The following is a 21,823-nucleotide window of genomic DNA, read 5'->3' on the forward strand; positions in this document are numbered from 1 at the left end:
TGTCTGTCTGTCTGTCTGTCTGTCTGTCTGCTTAGGACCTTCAGACAAAGATCTTGGATGTCACTTGGACCTAATCCCTCATTTTACAAATGAGGAAACTGAGTCTCAGAGAAGTAAATAATTATACATTATCTGATTTTGTTCTCTAGTTTTCCCCAGTATAAATTCCATCTCCCCAGGCTTCTAAAATGGGCTCTTAGACACAGGGGTGGGGAACCTGCGGCCTTAAGCCCCTAAATTTAACTTCTGAACTTTTTTGTGTGTGCTGAGACCCTGGGGCAGTCTGGGAAAGCCTGTGGATCCCTTCTCACAATCACATTTTTAAATGTGTAAGATAAAATCCATGGGATCACAAAGGAAAGCAATTATACTGAAATACAGTTATCAAACTATTAAAATTTTTTAATTATTTAAATTTCTTTATTGAATATTTTAATAATAGGGGTGGGGACAGATACTTGTTAATTTTAAAAAATTTTAAAATAATAAAGTGCTCCTCCCTACCCACCATCCAGGTGTGCTGTCTCCCTTTTAAAAATGTAAACTCCTTGAGGGAAGTGACTACCTTTATTTTTTCTAGTGTGTACCCTCATCACTTAGTATTTGGCACACTATAAGCTCTTATCAAATGTTATTTAATCTATTCACTCAGGTCGCCTAACTGGATGGCAAATTCAAGACTAAACTCAGTCACTCTTCCATCCATCCCCTTGCACCAGAGTACGAATCTGAGAGCTGGAGAGTTGTCTGGCACCCTCCCCAGGGCAGGATCCCCATATTTCCATCTCCTCCTGGAGGGCAGGTATTCAGGGAGCAGAGGACCAGGCAGCAGGCCCTGCCTTAGGAAGGTCCGGAGATGGCTAAGCCAACCCAGTCATCTGACTGGTTTTTTGTCGACATTAGACCAGAGAACCAGGTGGAAACCCACCTGTTTGGAAACAGCTTATGTAAATGCTAGGTAAATAACACGTAAGTTAAAAGTAAGTAAATAGTACCTATGTTAAAGAGAATTATTTGCAGATTTTCTTTGGTCTAGGTGATGTGGATACTAAGACAAGAGTGAACTAGCCCCTGGCCTCCAGGTCTTCCATTCTACTGGGGCGGCCTGGACTTAGTGGGGAACAGGAGACAGGTGTGGTGGCGGTGGCTGGTGTGCCTGTTCACAAGGAGGAGTGGGTGCTGAGAGAAATGCTGGATCATGGCGGCCACAGTGGGGAAAAGCTGGGGAAGGAAACAAAGTCCCCGGGGGGAGGGGGACGGAAGAGGGAAGGCTCAGATCCAGAGTCGGACTGGGAGAGCTCTCTCCCAGGGGATTCGACCATTGGGTCCCTCTACTCTTCCTTCTGTTCTGTCCAGGCCCTCCCTTCCCTCCTAAACTCCACCCATGACTTAGATCTAGGGCCAGAAGGGACCTCAGAGGCCATCTGGTCCAACCCCTTCCTTTTACAGGTGAGGAAACTGAGGCCCAGGAATGACTTGCCCAGGGCACGTAGATGTAAGCAGGGGAGGTAGGATTTGAACCCAGGTCCTTTGACTCCAAAGTGGTCTTTCCACCATTCCACAGCTCCTTTCTAGCATTCTTTCCAGACCAGCTTCCAACTGGCTACTCTTGTCCCGTACTTTTTCTTTTTTATTCCTGCATAGTGAGTAACTCCTTCATTCAAGCAATTATCAAAGGCCTACTATGTGCTATGTTGTGCTTTGGGGACACAAAGTCAAAAACCAAACAGTGCCTGCCTTCCAAAACCTTACATTGTACCCTGTTGTTCTAGGTGTGTTTATGTGCCTAGGAGCGTGCGTATGAGTGCATGGTGGGGGGTAGGCGTGCCAGTGGCAAGTTGGTGGTACATACACCGGGTGTGCATTGGTTCTGTTAGTGTTACGTGTTAGTGGCATGTGGGTGCTGGTGGCATATTGGTGCTATGTGTGTTTCGGGGTCTGGTGATGTGTTCGTGGCATGTGTTGGCTGTGTGTTCCTTGTATATGTGGAATGGTGGTGTGTGTGCCTATTGGTGTCTAGGTGTGTGTTCGTGGTCACCTTGTTCTCATCTGGCCTTTCAGGGAGGAGCCTTCCTCGGGGACCAGCCACACCCTGCTATTCTCAGTTGGTGTGGGGTGATGGGAATGACCTGAGGGGGAGAGTCAGCCTTCCAGTCGGGAAGGCCCGAGTTCTAGTCCTCCCTTCCACAGCATCTACTGGCTGAGCAAAGGAGAGAAAGCTTCCAGCTGCTCTCTCCAAGGCCAGAGTCCGGAAGCAGGGAGTGAGAGCTCCCTACAGCGATGAAGCCACAGTTCCATTTTATAAAACCTGGCTCTCCCACAGTGGTAGAGGAAGGACCTTGGCTGGGCTTGGAGTCACAGAGCAGGGAAGGAACCTTCGGGGCCCTCTAGTCCAAACACCTCATTCTACTGGAGGAACTGAGGACAAAGGAGGGTGAGTGATAGGCCTAAGAGCTAGAATCTTAATCCAGGACCTTTGACCTCAGGAGTCAGGACAGAGATCTGGCCTCAAATCCCACCTAGGACACACAGTCACGCTGTTGAACCCTTTTGCCCTTCAGTTTGCCATCTGTAAAATGGGTCTAACAATCCCTCCCAGGGGGTGACAAGGGTTTACTATAAGGAAAGGGCTTTAGAAACCTTAATGGGCTATATAACCGCTGGCTATTTTTACTTTAGTATTGAGGAGGTCAGAATCAGGGTTCCCTGGGAGAAGTGAATATTTGTTCAATGGCACTAACCCTGTGGGGTCACTGGGCAAGGCCCCTGTGCACACTGCCAGGCTCCAGGGAACCTGGCTGCCCCCACACTCTTCTCCCCATAAACAAGTTTGTAGCTGCACTCCTTGGTTTATGGGAGGACGCCGTAGATTCACACAAGCTGGGCCCATGGCTCGGGTTGTAATCTATATAGCTGGGCTCCTTACCCACGAGGACAATGAGAAAAGCTCCCCTGGATCTAAGGCTTTAAAATTTACAAAACTTTTTGGTCCTCATCTCGCGAGAGCCTCCAAACCACCCAGGGAAGTGGGTGCTATGATCAACACTGAATTATTATTTGGCAGATGAGGAGACTGAGACTGTGACCTCCCAGAACACAAGTGTCCTGACTCTGGAGCTATGAAAGCATGTTAGCATGGCATCCCCGGGCCATCGGGTGAAGTCCCGGGTACCCTGAGGGAAGGAGGAGTGCGGCCCAATGGAAAGAGGGAATTGGTTCTGGGTTTTACGTCCTGGAAGACCTTGGGTGAGCTACTTCATTCCTCCCCCCTCCCCCGGCCTCAGTTTCCTTCCTGAATCTTGTAGATGAAAAGGTTGGCCCAGGTGGCTTCTTAGGCCCCATGACCAGTGGCAGGCTTGCTCTGAAGCTGGGGCTCTGGTCTGTCTGAGCCTTTCTTCCCAGCACCCACCTTTTCACTGCTCTTGCCCTCCCGACCCAGAGCATATTGCCGCCTGGCATCTAGCCATCGGATGGGGATATTGTAGACATAGTTGTGGAAGAACACAGCCAGAGTGAAGGGCTTCGGTCCTTGGGATTCTGAGCTGGGCCGCACGGTGTAGGTGCCATCCTGCACGGAAGACCACAAGACCAGCCTGCAGTCTCTCCCCAGCCCTCATTCAGGCCTGGCCATCCCAGGGCCCTCTGGGGGGACCCTGAGGTCCAAGGGCAGTCCCCAGTTTCTAGGGCAGAGGCATTCTCAGGAAAGTTAAGGGGGCATTTTGGGGGTTAGGGTTGTCCAGACTAGTACCTTTTGGAGGTAGAGAAGGGCATTCTCAACAGTCTGGCGGTCACAGTGTGCTGAATACCAGGGCTGACTCAGCATGCTGGCCTCCTGTGTACATAAAAATACACACCCACCCACAATACACACACACACACACAGGATCAAACTGAAGCCCTGTGGCTAGTGGGAAGGGGCAGCTCTAAAGCAGGGGGAGGGGTGAATTAAAGACTATTGTTTAGGACACCTAGAAAGGATCCAGAGTCAATTCAATTCAAAAAGCATTTTCTAAGTGCCTACTATGGGCCAGCAAACTCACTTCTCTGCATATCAAAGCCCTTTGACATTACCCCCCCATTCTCTTCTCCTTCCTTCCTGTCTCTGATGAAGAGGAGACCCTTTCCCCCCAGATATCATCCCCATTCTCTCCTCCTTCCCTCCAGTCTCTGATGAAGAGGTCCCCTAGATATCATCCCCCGGTCTAGACATGATCCCCTTGATTCCATCCATTCCTCTCTCCTGCAGTACTTTCCCCCACTCTCAGGAGTCTTCAATCTCTCCCTACCTACTGGCTCCATCCCCTCTTCCCACAGGCTCATGTCTCACCCATCCTTAGAAATTCTCCCTCAAGCCTCTCCACCCTTGGACTCTCATCTCACTGAATTCTTCCCCTTTTGGCTTTGTACCCTCTACCTTTCCTCTCACTCGCTTCTCAGCTTTTGCAGTCTGGCTTTGGACCTCATTTCTTGCCTGAAGCTGCCCTCTCCAAAGTCCTCAATGGTGTCCCAGTTGCCAGATCTGATGGCTTCTCCATTCTTGTTTCTCTCCAGCATCTGACTTTGTGCACAGCCCCCTCTCTTCCTAATGCTCCTGTCTCTTAGTGTCTGGGACACTCTTGGACTCCGTTCTCCTACCTATCTGACCCGTTCTTCTACATGCTTGCCCTAAAGTTTCTCCTGGCTCTTCTTTTCTTATCTCTCTACATTCTCTCACTAGGTGACTCCTTCAGCTCCTGTGGGTTTAATTATTATCTTGATGTGAATGGTTCCAGGTCTAGAATCTAGCCCTCGCCTCTCTCCTGAGCCCCGACCCTGCTTCAGCAGCTGCTGTTAGATAGCTACATCTCAAATTCAAAGTGTACAAAAGAGAACAAAACTCTCCCCTCTTCCCACATCTCTTTTCTGGTTATGGGCGTTCCCAGCCTTCCAGTGTCACCCCTGACCCTCCCTCATCCGCCGTATCCAAATCTTGGTGTCTTTCCCTACACATCCCTCCACTTGCATGGCCACCACCCTACGTCAGGCCACCTCTCTCCTGGATTATTGCAATATCTCCCTATCTCTCTAAGGCCTCTGCCCAGTCCAAACATGTGATTATTCCACCTCAGAGGTCTGACTGAGGTAGATAATAAACTCCAGTGGTTCCTCCTTATTTCTAGGTCCAAATGGAAGTGTCTCTGTTGGCACTGAAGCCCTTAGCAATCTGTTTTTTCAGCCTTGTTGTACGTCATCTTTCTCATGCACTGTATGTATGCTCTAGCCAACATGGGTCACCTTTCTGTGTCCCTTGTGGGGATCTCCATCTCTTCCCTATTTGGGGTCCCCAAAGCCAAAATCCATCCCACCCTCACCTCAGCCACAGTGAACCCCTAGTTTCCTTCAAAACTCAAACATTACCTTTTCTGATCCCCCTTCGCCCATTTGGGGGTGCCTTTCCCCTACTCCAAGTTACCTGTATTTCCTGTTCATGTATTTTGCATGTAACTCTCCAGGAGAACATTTTCACCTCCATTAGAACATAAGTTCCCCGAGAGCAGGGTCTTTTCATTGTTTTCCTTTTTACCCCGGGGGCCTAGCACAGGGCCATAGTAGGCTCTTAACAAACATCTACCAATTGATTGATTGACAAGTATTATTTCATTCTTTGTCTTTGTGTCTTTGAACATGCACAGCACATAGTAGGTGTTGAACAAATGCTTGTAGATGGATTGCTAGGCCCTGGTGATACCTAGAAATAACCCAGTAGTTCCAGATCTCTTCTGGCATGTCATGCAGAAGGGAGGGGGTGCCCCAAGAGCAGGAGAGGACGGGTCCTACCCTCGGGCCCCTCCCAGCCACCCTCTTCACTCACCTCCTCCGCCGGGGTGCTCCCTGTGGGTGGATTCCTCCCAGCTGGAAAAAGGGGGTGATGCGGCTGGGCTGGGGCAAGAGAATATGAAGATGAAAAGTCTGAGCCCTTAGAGGGCATCAAAGGTCAGCTTCCTCGTTGTCTGGATGAGGAAACTGAGGCCTGGGGGTGGTGGTGGTGAGTGTTTTGCCCAGGAGCACACAGCTGCTAAGGATCAGAGATGGGACTGGAATCCAGGTCTGACTTTGAGACCAGCACTCTCTCTACTAGGTGGGTTTTGTTGGGGTTTTTCTTGGCAGGGGCAGGGGCAGAAGAGACTCCTAGGTTTGATATGGAAAGGGAGCACAAAGCCCTTGCTGAATAATAACTGGAGGGGTGAGGGGCCTTTCTCTTGACTTTCAGTATGACCTGACTGGGCTGGGGTAGCAGTGGGTGTGCCTGGCGGGCTGGTGTGGGAGGGGGATGTGCCTGGGGGTCTGAGGTGGCAGGGGATATGTGCCTAGGGGGTTGGGGTGACAGGGGGTGGGTGCCTGCGGGTCTGGAGTAGAATGGGGGTATGCCTGGGGTCCTGGATGAATACATCTGCCTTTCTCACCATGGCTTACAGCCATATCTGCTGTGCCCTGGAATACAAGAAATAATGTTCAGGTCAGTTCATGCCTGTCAGACCCTCCCTCCAAACCCCTCCCTCTTGAAGTCAGCAAAGTCCCAGACTCCAGCTTCCTCTCACCCACACCCTCCAAGTTGCCCCAAACATTCCATTTGTTTCCTCTGTTGGCACACATACATGCCTACACATATGAACACATGTGCGTCAATGATGGTGCCTTTTTTGGAGTATTATTAATGCCCTTTGTTGTTACATCAAAGTCATTTACAGAAACCTGCACCCTGAGTTTTTCTCTGTGACAAAGCAAACAGTTCAGTAAAAGCAAGGCCGCACTTAGAATTCCACACCTGTGCCTCCCTGCCCCCCACTTCTCCAAAGAGACGTTTGGCTTGGCCACTTTTTGTCATACTCACACTCCGAGCTTCCTGGGGCACAGAGGCAAGCTTGTAGACAGATCTATGAAAGTGAACTGGGGAATTAGGGTTAAGGGCTCGTGCGTCAGGAGACAGACCCCAAGGGACCTAGAGCCCTCGACTTTCTTCATCCCCCTGCTGCCACCAATGCCATATCCCCTCGAAGAAATGGGTCAAGCCATCCCACCTCCATCCCAGACATCTTTATCTCCCTCTTGCCAGAACCTGGACAATAATGCCAGGGCTCTGGGTGCTGAAAGGTCAGTTTTCATCTTATCTGGAAGGATGCCAGGGTTCAAGTACTTGGCTCTATCCAAGGTAGGCCCCTGAGGGTCTACATTGCCCTGTACCATCTCCCCAGCCCCCCAACCTTTCTATTCCCTTATATAATGGTCTTCTACCATTAGAATGTAAGCACCTTGAGAGCAGGTGCTATCTAGCATGCTTGTATTGGTATCTCTAGCTCCCAGCACATTGCCTGGAATACAAGTTAGCACCTAATAAACGCTTTCCCACTCATTCATTCATTCGCTTTTTTTCCGAGATAGCCAGGGCCAAGGATATGAACTCTCTTTCTTCCCTCTGGCCCCAGACTTGGGTCATTTGAGAGAGGAGTAGACAGACAACTCACCTGGGGGCCATTGTTGGTCTTGGGATCATGGTTGGGGGGGGTGGAGCCTGAGAACCCAAAGTCTTGTTTAAAGGTGAAGCTAAAGCAAAGAAAGAGGTCTGGAGCTGGTTAGGATTAGATTAGAGACCACTGGGGGAGGGGGGCAGGGCCCGGATTGGGCTTCCCATCAGTCCTAGGTGGGCCAGAGCAGTGTGTGGAAGAGAGGGCCATAGACCCGTAGCTGGACCAGACCTCAGTGGCCCTCTAGTCCAACATTTTCAAATGAGAAAAATGAAGCCCAGAGAGGAGAGTGAATGAAATAGCATTTACGAAGGGCTTTCTGGGTGCCACGTGCTGGGGATACAAACGTCTAAGGGAGGCAGTCCCTGACCCAGGGAGACAATACGTAGAGGGTGACAGTGGCCAAGGAAGTGACTTGTCCAGGATCATTCAGGTATTACGTAGCAGGGGTAGGATTCAAACCCAGCTCTTCCAACTCCCACACCAGCAAGCTTTCCACATTTAGAGCTGGAAGGAGCATATCCCCTCCCAAGCCTCATAAGATGTGGCCCTATTTTCAGGGCTTCCTGCCTGATATCCAAGGATTTCCATATTGACAGAAAGAAAGGATACCCCCCCACACACACACACAAAGAAAGAGTTGGGGTGTGTGTGTGTGTGTGTGTGTGTGTGTGTGTGTAGGGATAGGGAATGAGAGGGGATGGGCCACCATCAAGTCAGCAAGTATGCAGGGAATTAGACCACAGAGGGGAACCAACCTCAACAGGATGGAAAGGGAGACTTCCTCGTCTCCGGGTTCCCAGAAGAGACAAGGCGGGGGGTTGGGGGGGGGGGCGCTTACCTACACTGGGTTCCAGGTAGACGGCTTCCTCAGTGTCATCTCCTCCAGATAGACCCTAGAAAAGAAAAGAGGGGAAGTGGGAAGGGAAAAGGCCCAAATGCCCAGAGGTCCTAGTGGCCTGGGATGCCGCTAATCCTTAGTGAAGGGCCGCTGTGGTGACCAGGCCTCAGAGCACAGCGTTCTCCCATCTCAGGATATCTGTGGCTTCACCTCTCTCCCTTCCACAGACACCCAGGGCTGGAGGACATCCATTTGTGTCCTAGGATCATACATTGAGCGCTAGAAAGGACTTTAGAAGTCACTAAGGCCAAACCCCTTATTTTATAGAAGAAGCTGAGAGGTGAAATCACTGGCCCAGGGACACAGAACTAGGAAGAGTCTAAGGCAGGATTTGAACTCAGGTCTTCCCGAGTCCAAGTTCTCGGTCCTACCATTGCATCATGTTGCCTCAGCAGGGCAGGAGGGCTAAAGGCTGCATGGGAGGTCTCCCAGGGGAGGTCTTTGGTACATACCCCAGTGACCTCTAATGGGTTTCATGTGCCTGGGGCCTCCATGGGAGGCACTGAGTGTGGGGGATCCAACCCGTCTTCATGATGAAGCCCCTCATTGTCCTACATAGGCCCACCATCATGGGAAGGTGAAGCTCTCTGCTAAGTCACGTTTTGGGGGGTGAACCTGCACTTTCTGCCCAGGGAGAGGCCCCTTGGTGTAGGGGGTTCAGTGGTGGACTTTGAGCCAGGATGACTTGGGTTTGAATAATACTACCAGCACCTGCGTAATTCCCTTCCCTTTGCTGGGCCTTAGTCTCCTCATCTGTAAAATGAACCAGAAAAGGAAATGGCCAAGCACTCCAGTATCTTTGCTGACGGAGTCAGCCCCCACTGAAACTACTGAACAATAGCAGCTACCCAGCCTATGGTTATTACAGGGAATGGCAGGAGCCTGCGCTCACCTGCTCTCTAGAGGCCTGGTGCTGGGATCATCAGCCAGGCCTTGAGTCTCCCCCTTTCAGACTCCCTTCTTAAGGTCCCAAAGAGTGGAGGCAGAAAAAGGGCCAAGATCACTCACCGTGCTTCCAGATGCAGTCACATCTGGAAGGAAAAAGACAGACTCAGGTGCTGGAGAATAGAAGAGACCCCGAATGGAGGCTTGGAGGCCAGCAAGCAAATGGGGGGTTTATCCCATTAGTCAGTGGGCTCCTTGAGGCCAGAGGCTCCATTCTGCCTCTCTTGGTAACCCGGCACTGAGCCCCTCCACTTGGCACACGGTAAGTAATTAAAAGGCCTGTTGGCTGACACACTGCAGACAAATGCTTGGTGTCTTGTTGGAGTTCTGGCCCACCCAGAGGCTCTGAACAGCCACCCCCAAAGCAGACTTTGGATACTATTTGGAGCAAACACCTTTCATTGTAAAACAGATTTCACTTCCCCCTTCTAGAGTGACAGCTTTGAAGGCTAACACTGATTTATTTGAATTGCATGTTTTGAATACATTTGTTAAAAACAGGACCAATCCCCTTAACCTTCTCTGGTGGATGAGACAAATCAGGACCCTATGGTATGCTAGTTAGAAAAAGCAGGGGAGTGGTGTGGAGGGGTCCTGACTCACCTTGCATGGACTTAGGAAAGAGAGACTCCCTCTACTGTAAGATATTTCCTGTTCCTACTAGAAGAATCTTGTCTCAGTGACTTGTTTTTAGAGGCCTGGAGCTAAAATTGCTGTTGTCTTGGACAGGAATTGATGGCTTCCTTATAAAGGATTTTATCTGGGTGTATTCTCAGCTCTCTTCGCTGCTGCCATTCTTCCCTTTGCCCATGGGTCTCAGGGCTCCAGGAAAAGAGCTCTGGTTGGGGATAGACCTGCATTCTAATAGCAGGTCTACCATGAACTGAGATGGTAGGTATCTGGATGGCACAGTGGGTAACGGTGAGGAACTTGGAGTCAGGGACACCTGAGTTTAAGTCCTCCCTCAGATACTTACTGGGCAAGGCACCTGACCTTCCTCACCCTCAGTTTCTTCATTTGTAACGTGGAGATCAAAAGAGTACCTACCTCTAAATAAGGCTGATGTGAACATCAAATGCAATAACGTGTTTTTGCCTTTTTTTTTTTGGAAGGCAATTGGGGTTAAGTGACTTGCCCAAGGTCACACGGCTAGTTTTTGTGTTAAGTGTCTGAGGCCGGATTTGAACTCTGGTCCTCCTGACTCCAGGGCCAGTGCTCTATTCACTGTGCCACCTAGCCGCCCCTGCAATAATGTGTAGAGTGCTTGGCAAACCTTAAAACACTATATAAATATATATGTGTGTGTATATATCTATATACATATATACATACATATGGGCCTCAGTTTCCTCATCTTTCAAATGGGAATAATACCAGGTACTCTACAAGCCAGGCAGGGCAAACTGAGGTCATATATAGTGAAACACTTTAAAAAGAAAAAGGATTGTTGGGACATGGGGAATTATTAAAGTGCAGACTCAAGCCAGGGCTCACCCTTGACCTTGACTCTGGTGTTGTCTGAAGAGATGTTATAGGGTTTAGGGCCTGTCTCAGGACTACAGTCCTTGTACTGGGTCTAGGTTCAGTGCACACATGCTTCTGGGTCCCCAGATCCTATTAAAATCAGAGAGGATCAGGAGTATGGAGACATGAATTCGAATCTTGCCTCAGATGTTTACTGGTTGGATGATGGGAGCAAATGACTCTCTGAGCCCCATTCCTTCTTATGTAAAATGGGGATAAGAATTATACCCACTTCACAGGGCTAAAATGAGGCCTGAATGAGATAAGGCATGGAAAATAGTTTGTAAAACTTGAAGATAGATAAAGACATATGCATATATACACTCACACACGTATGTGTGTATATATGCATATATGTGTGTGCATATAAATGCATATATGTATATATGATCAGTATCTTTCCCCACTCCCAAGGGGTAAGAAGGGAGTGTGGAGGCAGATGGTGGTTTGGGGAACTCCCAGTGAAGAAGTTCCCTCTACCAATACGGGTCTCAGTCTTCCTGCCACTGATAATCTTAGAGAGATTTCTCCCTCTTCTCCTTTGCAGAGGGAGGAACCTTAGGCATAGAGCATTGCATAGAATGTCCAATTTTTTTTGATATATTGATTGGTTTTGCCCAATTCATTTTCTCCTTTTTGTCTTTTTCTTTTGATACTTTCTTAGAAGAGATTGCTCTCTGTGAGGTGAGAGGGGGAGGGACATAGAGGTGAACCTTCGAAAATGAAGATATCAGTAAAAATCTATTTTAAAAAATAGTCTGGTTGCCCAGAGAGTTGCCCAGGCCACAGAGATGTTAAGGGACTTGTCCAGGATCATCCGGACAGGATGTGTCAGAGAAAGAAACTGAACCCAGGTCTAAGGGAGGGAGGAACAGAAAGAGGAGGAAGGAAAGAAGGGAGGGAGAGGAAGGAAAGAGGGAGGAAACATTCATCAAGTGCTTACTTTGTGCCAAGCCCTGTGCTGAGCTCTCTAAATGCTATTCTGCTATTCATTCTTGTCATTCTCATATTCAATGGGTTTCTAGTGGACGTGGTCCTCGAACAGGTTGCTAGCCTATAATGATCTTTTATTTTATTGTTTGGAAGACTTGTACAGGTGGATCAAATGATTACTATTTGCAATTGATTAAAAGTATTATTAGTATTTTGCTCCTGTTACCTTTTCTCCCAAAGCGATCTCCTCCACCCACTGCCTTCTGTGGGCTCAGGGCAGCCAGCAGCTGTGGGAAGAGAGCCTGGGTGAGAGAAGCAGGTAGGAATGGGGGAGTGGAGCCAGAGCTGACGTCATTTACGGGGGAAAGGCAGAGGCGACAGGGGAGTCAGAGAATTGGCATCTGTGTGAGACATGCATTCCAAGTCCTAGGAGACAAAAGCCAAAGTCTACTTCTAGAGCCAAAGGACCCAGATCCAAATCTTCCCTCTGACACTTACTACCTGAGTGATCCTGGCCAAGTGGCCTTGGTTTCCTCAATTGTAAAAATGAGGAAGTTGAAGGGATTTGGGGTCCCTTCTAGCTAGCTCCAGGATCCCCGGAATTTCCTGGGAAAGGATCCCAAGGTCCTAGAGGGACTTCAGAGACCACTTCACCCAATCCCCAACCCTTTCACTTTACAGATTAGGAAACTGAGGCCTTGGAAGGACTTGATCAAAGTCACACAGGTCATGAATGTGATAGAGGTGGGATTTGAACCCAGGTCCCCTGACTCTGAATCCTGAGTGGGAAGCACTGAATTTATTTCTATTCCAAGTGACCCCCTGGCTTTTCTCTCTTCATGCTGCCTGTGCAGACTCTCCAGGCCCATCTGAGGTTCCATGAGGGGAAGGGTCCAATTTCTTGTCGTGTTTCACTTTCCCTACTTGGGCTTTCCAGTTTGGTGCGTCAGTGTGCGTGTGTGTGAGAGTGTGTGTGTGTGTGTGTGTGTGTGGCTGTGTGTGTGTCTCCCTCTTCTAATCCAATATTTTGTAAAGAAGATTGCTTTAAAGAGCCATTAGCTCACTCCACAAGCAAGTATCTTGGTGAAGCGGAGGCAGGGGGCTGTGGATGGGCTCTGGGTGACCCTTATTACACAGGATGTTTCAGATGCTTGGCTTCTTCATCACCCCAGGACTGGAGCGAGGCCAGGACCCAGCCCAGGGAGTGTGTGTGTGTGTGTGTGTGTGTGTGTGTGGCTTAGGGAGGGAGGGATGGAACCAGGAAGTCAGGGATAGGGTGGGGGACCCCCAACAGTTAGAACAGGTGTCAGAATGAGGGATGATGGGAAGAAGGAACACTGTCATGGGGAGACTTTGGGGAGCTTGATGGACCAGGATGAGGTTGTAAGAAATGGGGGATGGGATAAGGGAGGAAGGAGTGGAGATCTCTCGGGCAGGGACAGTGGCAGAAGGCTGCCATTTCTAGTGCCCTGGATCTCCAGCCCTTTCCCCACCTCCATCTCGAGTCAGATTTCCTCAAATGTAAATGTAGGGAAAACAGGCAGATGCGCTTTTCCCGGCTGGATGGAGGTGAGAGGCTGGGGAGGGCGGAATCCAGGCTGCTCACCGTGGGGGGCTGGGGCACTGGCTTGGGAGGTCCAGGGGTGATGGATCGGTCTGGAAAAAAGTACCAAGCGCCACGTTGGCTGGTGGCCACTCAGCACCCCCAGCTTCCGTCCCCCCTCTTTGTTCGCCATTTCCTCTCTCTGCCCCCCCTCTCCATACTGTCGGATACTTCCCTCACTCCTCAGGCCCCTCCTGCTCTCCCTTCCTGCCTGATCCTGCTTCCTGAGAGCTGCATCACCATGACAACCGAAGGAGGCCAGCTCCCCACCCCCACCCCCACCTCCGGTCCCTCTGGGCAGCCAGATGCCAGGTCCTGGGAGCCTCTTCCCAGACAGCTCTGCTGCTGCCGTCTCTCCAGAGCCCCCTCTGGCTCCCCTCTCCCCAAATACAGAAAGTGCAAGGGTACCCTGCACGCCCTTGGTGATGGACGGGATGGGGGCGGGGCGGGGAGGTGTTCCTCCAGGGGTCTGTGCCAGGGTCTAGATTATTCCCTAGCAGTTTCCATGGTGACGCAGGGCCCCCCTCCCCCTTGGCTCCTCCCCACCCCAGCCCCATTCCTTGTTTCCAGCCTGGGGCAGGTTCCCTGCTCTCCTCCCCCCCCCCCCCCCCCCCAGCAGCCTGGGGCTCCCTGGAGTGAGAGGCAGTGAATGGCTCCTTAAGCTTAGGAGAAAGAGGGACCAAAGCCACATCTGGATGCAGGAGCCCAGGGCACGAGGGCAGAGCAAACCCCGAGGACCTGTTTGTGAGGCCGGGTCGGTGGTGGCCCCCGGCCCTTCGGGGCTGTGTTAGCCATGCCGGCCCATGGGGGCTGTGCCATCAGCTCTCACCCAGATACAGCTCCTTGTCCAGGGCCAGAGGACAGGCAGGGGCCATCTTGAGGGCCAGGGACTCACAAGGAGGAGGCTCGTATTCTGCTTCTCCATCGTCTTCCTCCTCAGCGTCCTTCAGGGGGAAGAGGGACCAGTGAGAGCCGGGAGAACCGGGAGGACACGCAGCTGGAGGAGAGGGTGGGAGTCTGCCGGGGAGCGGGCAGCAAGAAGACGGGGCGAGATCAGGACACGGGGCGGGGGCAAGGTGGGGAATTAGAGACGCCTTACCCACTGGCTCGGAAGCCCAGGAGAGCCCGAGGAAGCCGGGCCCAGAGCTTCCTCTCTCCAGGACGGGGAAACTGCAGGAAAAAGCGGCCTCCTTCCATGATCTCCCCCAGCCCCCTCCCTGCAATCCCCTGGGCCCCGTAGGACATCACAACCCGCGGTGTGCTTCCCCCATCTGTCCTTCAGTCCATCTAGCGGCATTCATGGACCGGTTACTACTGTCAAACCCAGAGAAAGGCCAGGGAGTACGAAGGAAATGCACAAAAACGTTGGGGCTGCCAACGTTAACCCAAAGGCATGACTAATGATGGTTTTAAGATGCTCTGGCGATGCCAGCAGGAACGAGATGGGGGCGCTGCAGAGGGCTCCCTGGCACCCCTGAGAGGTCTGCCTGCTCCCCAGCCCTGGTGCTGGGCAGCCCAGGACCCAGGGAGCCCGTGGGAGGAGGGACAGGCCTCCCTGCTTAGGGGACCTTATCTCCCCATACAGACATAGGAAGGAACCTTGGGCGCTTCTGAATCACACGGCTGAGCTGAGGCAGGATTTGAACCCAGATCTTCCAGCCCAGAACTCTAGCCCTTTCTCACCTGGATGCGTCTCTCCCCTCTGGTGCTTACCCAGCGACCTGGGGGGCGGCAAGGGAGGCAGGGACCTGTAAGCAGATGCTAATTAGCGCTTCCCAAGGAAGCCTCGAGCTGAGGGGCTCAAGTCCCCGGGGACAGAGATGGGCTGCCCCGAAGCTGGCAGGGGGACACAGAGGTTCCCTGAAGGACAGTGGCTTCCCATGGAAAGGACGAGGGGAGTGAGGGCAGAGAACAGGTGTAGGATGGAGGCTAACATCCCTAGGTCTGTGCCCAGGCTTAGGCCCTTGCCAGGGGGGCTTATGGGAAGGGGTGGCTGGGGAGAAGGAAAGGGCCAGACAGGGGAGATTACTCACTGGGTCTTGTTTCCACCGCTTTTGTCCTGCAAAGAACACAGAGGATGGTGACAGAGGGCATCGGTGAATCTCAGACTGCCCTGGCTCCCTCCACCCTTCCCAGAGCCTGGCCCACTGAGGGCCTGGCCTCAGACCTGGAGCTGTCCCAGGGAAGAAACACCTTACCATAGAGGGAAGCTGAGGGAGTGACTCCCAGAGCTGCTGCAGCTCTGATCTTTTCAGTGGAGGTAGGACCAGGGGCAACAAGGACCCTATTGTCCCTGAGATTTGCATCTCTCCAAGCCGCAGGTGATGGACTCTGAGTACCAGGAAGACCCGCAGACCTCAGCTCCCCACCCTGCTCTCTGCCCGCAGCACCCCTCCCTCCCCTCTTCCTCCTCTCCCAGGGACCCAGTTTGGTCTGGCTCCAAATCCAGCCTGACCCTGGGATCATCCACATGTCCAGTCCATGGTCCACTCCAGCTCTGGCCTCCTCTTGGACTGTTTCAATAACCTTTAATTAGTCTCTTCCTGCTCTAGTTTGTCCTCCGCTGGGCTGCCAAAGCAATGTCCCTAAAGCACAGATCTGACCATATCACCCTCCCTCCTCCCCCCCCTCCCCCCCACTCAATAAACCTCCGTGGCTCCCTCCAGCATCGTTTAAAGCTATTTATGACCTGGATCCTTCTTACTTCTCTGGTCTTCCATTTTAGCCCGTGTGCTCTTTTATACACATTTCCCATCTCTGTGCCCTCTCTCATTTCTCCCTCTTCACATCAGATCCTTAGTTTCCTTGCCTTCAAGACCTCAACTCTCACCTTCTGTAGGTGGTATTTCTGCATCCCACCAGCAGCTAGTGCCTTCCCCTCTAAGATTACCACCCATCTAACTGTGTATGTCGCTTGTATGTGTCTAGTTCCTTATGTGTTTTTCTCCTACATTAGAATGAGCTATTTGAGGGCAGGGACTGATTAGACCTTTCTATGTATTCTCAGTGCCTGGAAGATACTGGGTGATTAATAAATGCTTGTTCATTGATTGACTGACAGAAAGTATCCCTGCTCCATTCCAGCTCTCATTTCTTCTTCCTGACTAGCTGAGCAGGTATGTCGGGACCAACTTGGAGAGAGGAGACTAGATGTATTCAGGTTGGGAGCAAATCATCAAGCTTTCCCCCAAGGGTCAAAAGGTGGTCTGGAAAAGTGGTAAAGATTCTGCTCTGGAAAAAGAGGATTCCTCACCCCTCATTTTTATTTTTAAAATTTTCATTTCTTAAGTAATTTTTCAATTATGCCCAAGTCCCTGTGACTCCATTTGGGATGTTCTTGGAAGAGATACTGCAGTGATTTGCCATTGCCTTCTCCAGTTCATTTTACAGATGAGGAACTGAGGCAAAAAGGGGTAAGTGACTTGTCTAGGGTCACACAGCTAGGAAGTGTCTGTGGCTGGATTTGAACTCAGGAAGATGAGTCTCCTGACTCTAGACCCAGCACTCTAGCCACTAAGCCACCAAACTGCTCAATTTTTTTCCATTTTTTATTTTAAAAATTTTTCATATTAGCATTAAAAAAGTTTCAGTTAAAAGATGGTTTTAAAAGAAGGATTTTCTGCCTGATCAGCCTGGGAACATTTTCCAAAATGCATCTGACAAATGTCATTCCTTTTGGAAAATCTTTAAAGGCACACTTTCTGTAAGCTCTATGATGTGCAAGGTTTATTGATCAGTCAACAAACATTTATTTTTTTATTATTTTTTTGCTTTGAAAGTAATATGTTGAATTTATTCTATTTTTTCCTCAGGCAATCTGTGCATAATTGTTTCACACCTTAGTATCCTTTCCTCTTCTAGTTTACTTGTGGAATAATTCTCTTTTAAATATTTTTATATTTTGCATTTTTTTGTTTTTTTTTTAAACAAACATTTATTAAGACATTATCACATGCCAGGCTTTGTGCTAAGTTCTGGGGACACAAATGCCAGCCATATGTGAAATTGTCCTGCCCTCAAGGAGTTTCCATTCTATTCCTTATTTCATATGTTTATTTCCTTGTCTTTGGTCACTAGTTAGAATGTGTGGCATCATGAAAAGAGTCAGAAGACCTGGAGGGGGTGTGAGATGCAATGGAAGAAGTGCCAGATGTAGATTTGGGCTCAGATCTTGCATCTGACAATTGCTAGTTTGGTAGCTTTGGGCAAGTCCTAACTTCTGTGAACCTTAGTTACTCTTTAAGACTTGTCTACTGAGTCTACTGGACTAAGAAAGACCCTTGGAAGATACTTTCTCTTTCAAACCATTCCTGGCTCCTTCTCCCACCTCCACACTTTTGGACAGGCTGTCCCCTATTTGTGGAATGCAATGCCCTCCTTCATCTCTGCCTCAAAGAATCCCTGGCTTCCTTCAAGGCACATCTGGGGTCCCACTTCCTAGTGAGACTTTTCCCAACCTTCCCTTCCCTCCCCTCCCCCTATCCGATCCCTCTTGAAATGATTTTATAGGTACAGGCTGTACTCTTCCTTCACCAGTTAGACTGGAAACTACTACGGACCAGGACGTTGTTTTTTTTTTTTTCTTTTTTGGTCTTTTCTATTTTCCTCTTTCAACAGTGCACGTAATAGGCACTTTGTAAAAAGTGTTCATTGATTTATGGGTCCCATAGCTGGAAAAGGCCTTTATGGAGGCACCATGGATCTTCAATCTGGCCTCTAGCATGGCAAATTCAGGCCCTCTTTAATTTGATCAGGTCACCTGGGGCATTCTGGCTTAGGGAAAATGATTCCTGCTAACCAAAGCCACAAGAAGCTAATTTGTTACCCAGTTTATTTCTTTATAATGGAAGGCTATCTGGCCAGATAAGCAACATCAGCCATGAGAAAGTGCAGGTTCCTCTTTCCTGGTGGGTGAGTCCTCCCAGGAGATCAGATCAGAGATCAGAAGCCTGCCTGGTGAGAGGGGAGGAGCCCAGGGAGCCGGATACAGTATTCCTAAGGGGAATTGGGGAGAGTCTGTCCAGCTTTGCCTGCCTGATAAATGGCGCCTGTTTTTCTTAGCCTCTGAATACATTAGACTCCTCCCCTTCTATCACTGTGCTACCTCGAGCTTACAATGCACCCTTTCCCCCTTTTAAAAAAAGGGTTTTTTTTTTTTTTTTTTTCGTTTTAGGTTGTTTTCTTCTTGATCCAGATACAAATCCTCTGTTTGGCATTCAAAGCCCCTCATAACCCAGCCCCCTCCTACCTTCCCAGTCTTCTTACACATCATCTCCTATTGTGCTCTACTTCAAGGTGTGCCTTGAAGGAAGCCAGGGATTCTTTGAGGCAGAGATGAAGAGAGGGCATTCCACAAATGGGGGACAAAATTCCAAAAGTGTGGAGGTGGGAGATGGCTCCAGGAACGGTCTGACAGAGAGGTGGGTTTAAGGGTAAATCTAAACGAATTATCTTTTGGATCAATGGCACCGACCTTCTTCCAAGAAGAAGACTCTCCATGTCTCAGCTCCTCATGACCCTCCCCCATACCTGGAATGCTCTCCCTCCCTCCTCCCACTACTGACCCCCAAATCCCACCTTCTCCAGAAGTCCTCCCCCAAGCCCCTTCACTACAGTGCTCTCCCTCTCTCTGCTAATTATCGCCTATTGCTCCTGTACATAGCTTCCTTTATATATATTTGTTTGCTTGTTGTCCCCCCATTATATTACATGATGTTGTATCATGTCACATTATATCATATCATATCGTTTCATATCATATCATATATAATATATCACATCCCATCTCATCCTATCCTATCCCATCCCATCCCATCTCATCCCACCCCATCCCATCCGATCCCTTCCTATCCCATCCCATCCCATCCCATCCCTTCCTATCCCATCCCATCCCATCCCTTCCTATCCTATCCTATCCTATCCTATCCTATCCTATCCTATCCTATCCTATCCCTTCCTATCCTATCCGATCCTTCCCTAACCTATAGATCTCCTTGAGGGCAGGGCTTGTCTTTTGCCTCTTTTTGTCTCCCTGGAGCTTAGTGCAATGCCTGACCCACTGTAGACACTTAATGAGTGTTGATTGATTGATCCAGGCATAGTCTGGTCTTCCCAATTCAGTTTAGGGGACTCAGTGCTTTTGTCAACAACCAACCATCCTCCCCCAGTAATGGGGAGGAATCTACTGGTTTCATCCATTTCTCTTTTGACTCTGATTGGAAGTTTCTTGAGGACAGCAGCTAGCTTAGTTTTTTTTTGTTTTGTCTTGTTTTTACCTTTGCCCCAGGCCTGGCAAAATGCCTTGGAACGGATGAATCGACATTTTTGTTTATTTTGTTGTTGTTTTTGTTCAGTCTCTGTCCTACTCTTGTGACCTCATTTGGGGTTTTCTTGGCAAAGATACTGCTATCTCCTTCTCCAGCTCTTGACAAATGAGGAAACTGAGGCAAACAGGGTGAAGTGACTTGCCCAGGGTCACTCAGTTAGCCAGTGTTGAAGGCCTGATTTGAGCTGATGAAGCTGAGTCTTCCTGATTCCAAGCCCAGGGCTCCGTCTACTGTGCCACCTTGCTGCCCCTCCAGAATGAATATTTACTGAACTAAACGTGACCTCCTTAGATTCTAGGCTGTGTTCTCTGTATGGGAGCTCATAGCACCCTAAGCAGCAGCTGGTCAGTTTCCTCATCTGTAAAATGGGGGTCATAACAGCACTAACCTTCCAGGGTTGTTGTGAGGATAAAGTGCTATAATGTTTGTAAAGTGCTTGTCAGTGAACCTGGCCCATGGTAGGAGCTTAATAAATATTGGTCCCTTCTCCCAAGCACCAGGTGATGAAACAAGGCACATAAGAAGATGGCTTTGCACATCCTTAGGAAAGGGCTTCTGACTCCTGTCCAGGCTGACCTGATAGGTGGTGACCTTCCTCCTGATCCTGCACAGAACCAGGCAACCAAACCCTGCCCTCCCCATAGCTGCCCTGCCTGTGCCATTCTCCCAAGAAAGGAGGCTCCTTGAGGACAGGAGCTTGTTTGTATGGCCAGGCTTGGACCACGGCCCTGCCCCTGCCAGCTGCCTAAAGGCTTCTGCAGCTTTCACACACAGCTCAGGAATTCCGGCAGTTCTTAGGACACGTTACACCCATAGGAGATAGTAATAAAAATCATGATAATATATCTCACATATCTTCTGTCACTTTGTCTGGCCAGCCCTAGAGCGGCATTGGAAAAGAGAGCATGCTTTTCTGTATCCATGGTTTTCCAAAGATCAGTTGAGTTCAACAGGTATTATTTTTTACATTATTATAAAATTAACAAAACTATAATATAAGAAATGAAATTCCACATAATCCCTTGACACAACATAAGAGTAAACAAATCAAATAAGGAAAAAGAAACTGGTAAAAGCAATGCTTTCCACCCTTCCTTCCTTCCTTCCTTCCTTCCTGTATTTGTACCTAGTGTGTATACAATTCTAGCTCTGCTTACCTCACTTTCTACAGATCTTTTGAAACTGCCTTATAGATCTCCTCTTAGAATTTCCCACTCTACCATAATATGGCATTGAGAGGCCTGTCAAAGCTTGGGTATAAGGCTGAGCAGAGAGTCAAGAAGACTTGGTCCCTGAACAGAGATTTCCTAAAGCCTCCTGTAGTTTCTAATTACATTAGAGAGAAGAATACAGCTTTTGGTTTGGAGCTGGTGGAGAGAGAAAGGAATTTGCCATTGCTGGTAGGAAAAAGTAAAGATTTATGTTACAAAAATAGCTGAAGGATATCACTGTAGATCTTGTTTATTTTATTTTTTTTAAGCAATCGGGTTAAGTAACTTGCTCAAAGTCACACAGCCAGTTATTTCTGAGTGTTGTGCTGAGTATCTGAGCTCGGAATTCGATCTCCAGGTCATCCTGACACTGGAGCCGGTGCTCTTACTTGCTGAGCCACCTGGCCACCCCCAAGCAATTGGGGTTAAGTAACTTGCTCAAGGTTACATGGCCAGGTGTTTCTGGGTGGGTGCTAAGTGTCTGAGCCCGGGATTCGATCTCCAGGTCATCCTGACACTGGTGCCAGTGCTCTTACTCGCTGTGACTTGTTTATTTTATTTTAAAAAATCATTAACAAGTGATTGGGCATCATTAATTCTTTTACCCCCATCTGGTCTCTTAATTCAATTAAAATAATTGGGAGTCGTAGGAGTATCTGCACTGCCTAGTCACTTTCTTTACAATTACAGTGACCTTGCTGGTCCCAAATTAGCAATGAAGAAATTAAAAAAAATTCCTATGACAATATGATGGCAGTAGGCAAGGATCTTGGCATACAAAAACCAAAAAGAACCAGTCCCTGCCTTCAAGGGGCTTACATTCCACTGGATGTAAGGCTGGGGGAGAAGATAGGGCCTTTAATTCAATTCATCAGGCA

The 21,823-nt window shown here is 49.3% G+C and overlaps 1 protein-coding gene across 1 annotated transcript; it reads right to left on the reverse strand.

Annotated features, from left to right (window-relative positions):
- Positions 1-489: 489 nt before the first annotated feature.
- On the reverse strand, positions 490-15,916 carry SH2D6 (SH2 domain containing 6). Its single transcript, XM_069101090.1, has 16 exons — positions 15,607-15,916; positions 15,442-15,467; positions 15,092-15,156; positions 14,508-14,578; positions 14,238-14,352; positions 13,412-13,461; positions 12,032-12,092; positions 9,412-9,434; positions 8,344-8,398; positions 7,503-7,581; positions 6,872-6,914; positions 6,444-6,471; positions 5,852-5,919; positions 3,749-3,832; positions 3,410-3,568; positions 490-1,221 (listed from the first exon to the last, which is right to left on the reverse strand). The coding sequence occupies exons 1-16, from the start codon at positions 15,712-15,714 to the stop codon at positions 1,093-1,095; spliced, it is 1,164 nt and encodes a 387-aa protein (XP_068957191.1). The 5' UTR covers positions 15,715-15,916; the 3' UTR covers positions 490-1,092.
- Positions 15,917-21,823: the final 5,907 nt, after the last annotated feature.

The sequence above is a fragment of the Petaurus breviceps genome, unplaced genomic scaffold (assembly GCF_028583685.1).
Source record: "Petaurus breviceps papuanus isolate PSGF00001 unplaced genomic scaffold, PetGlider_PUasm1.0 446, whole genome shotgun sequence".
NCBI lineage: Eukaryota > Metazoa > Chordata > Mammalia > Diprotodontia > Petauridae > Petaurus > Petaurus breviceps.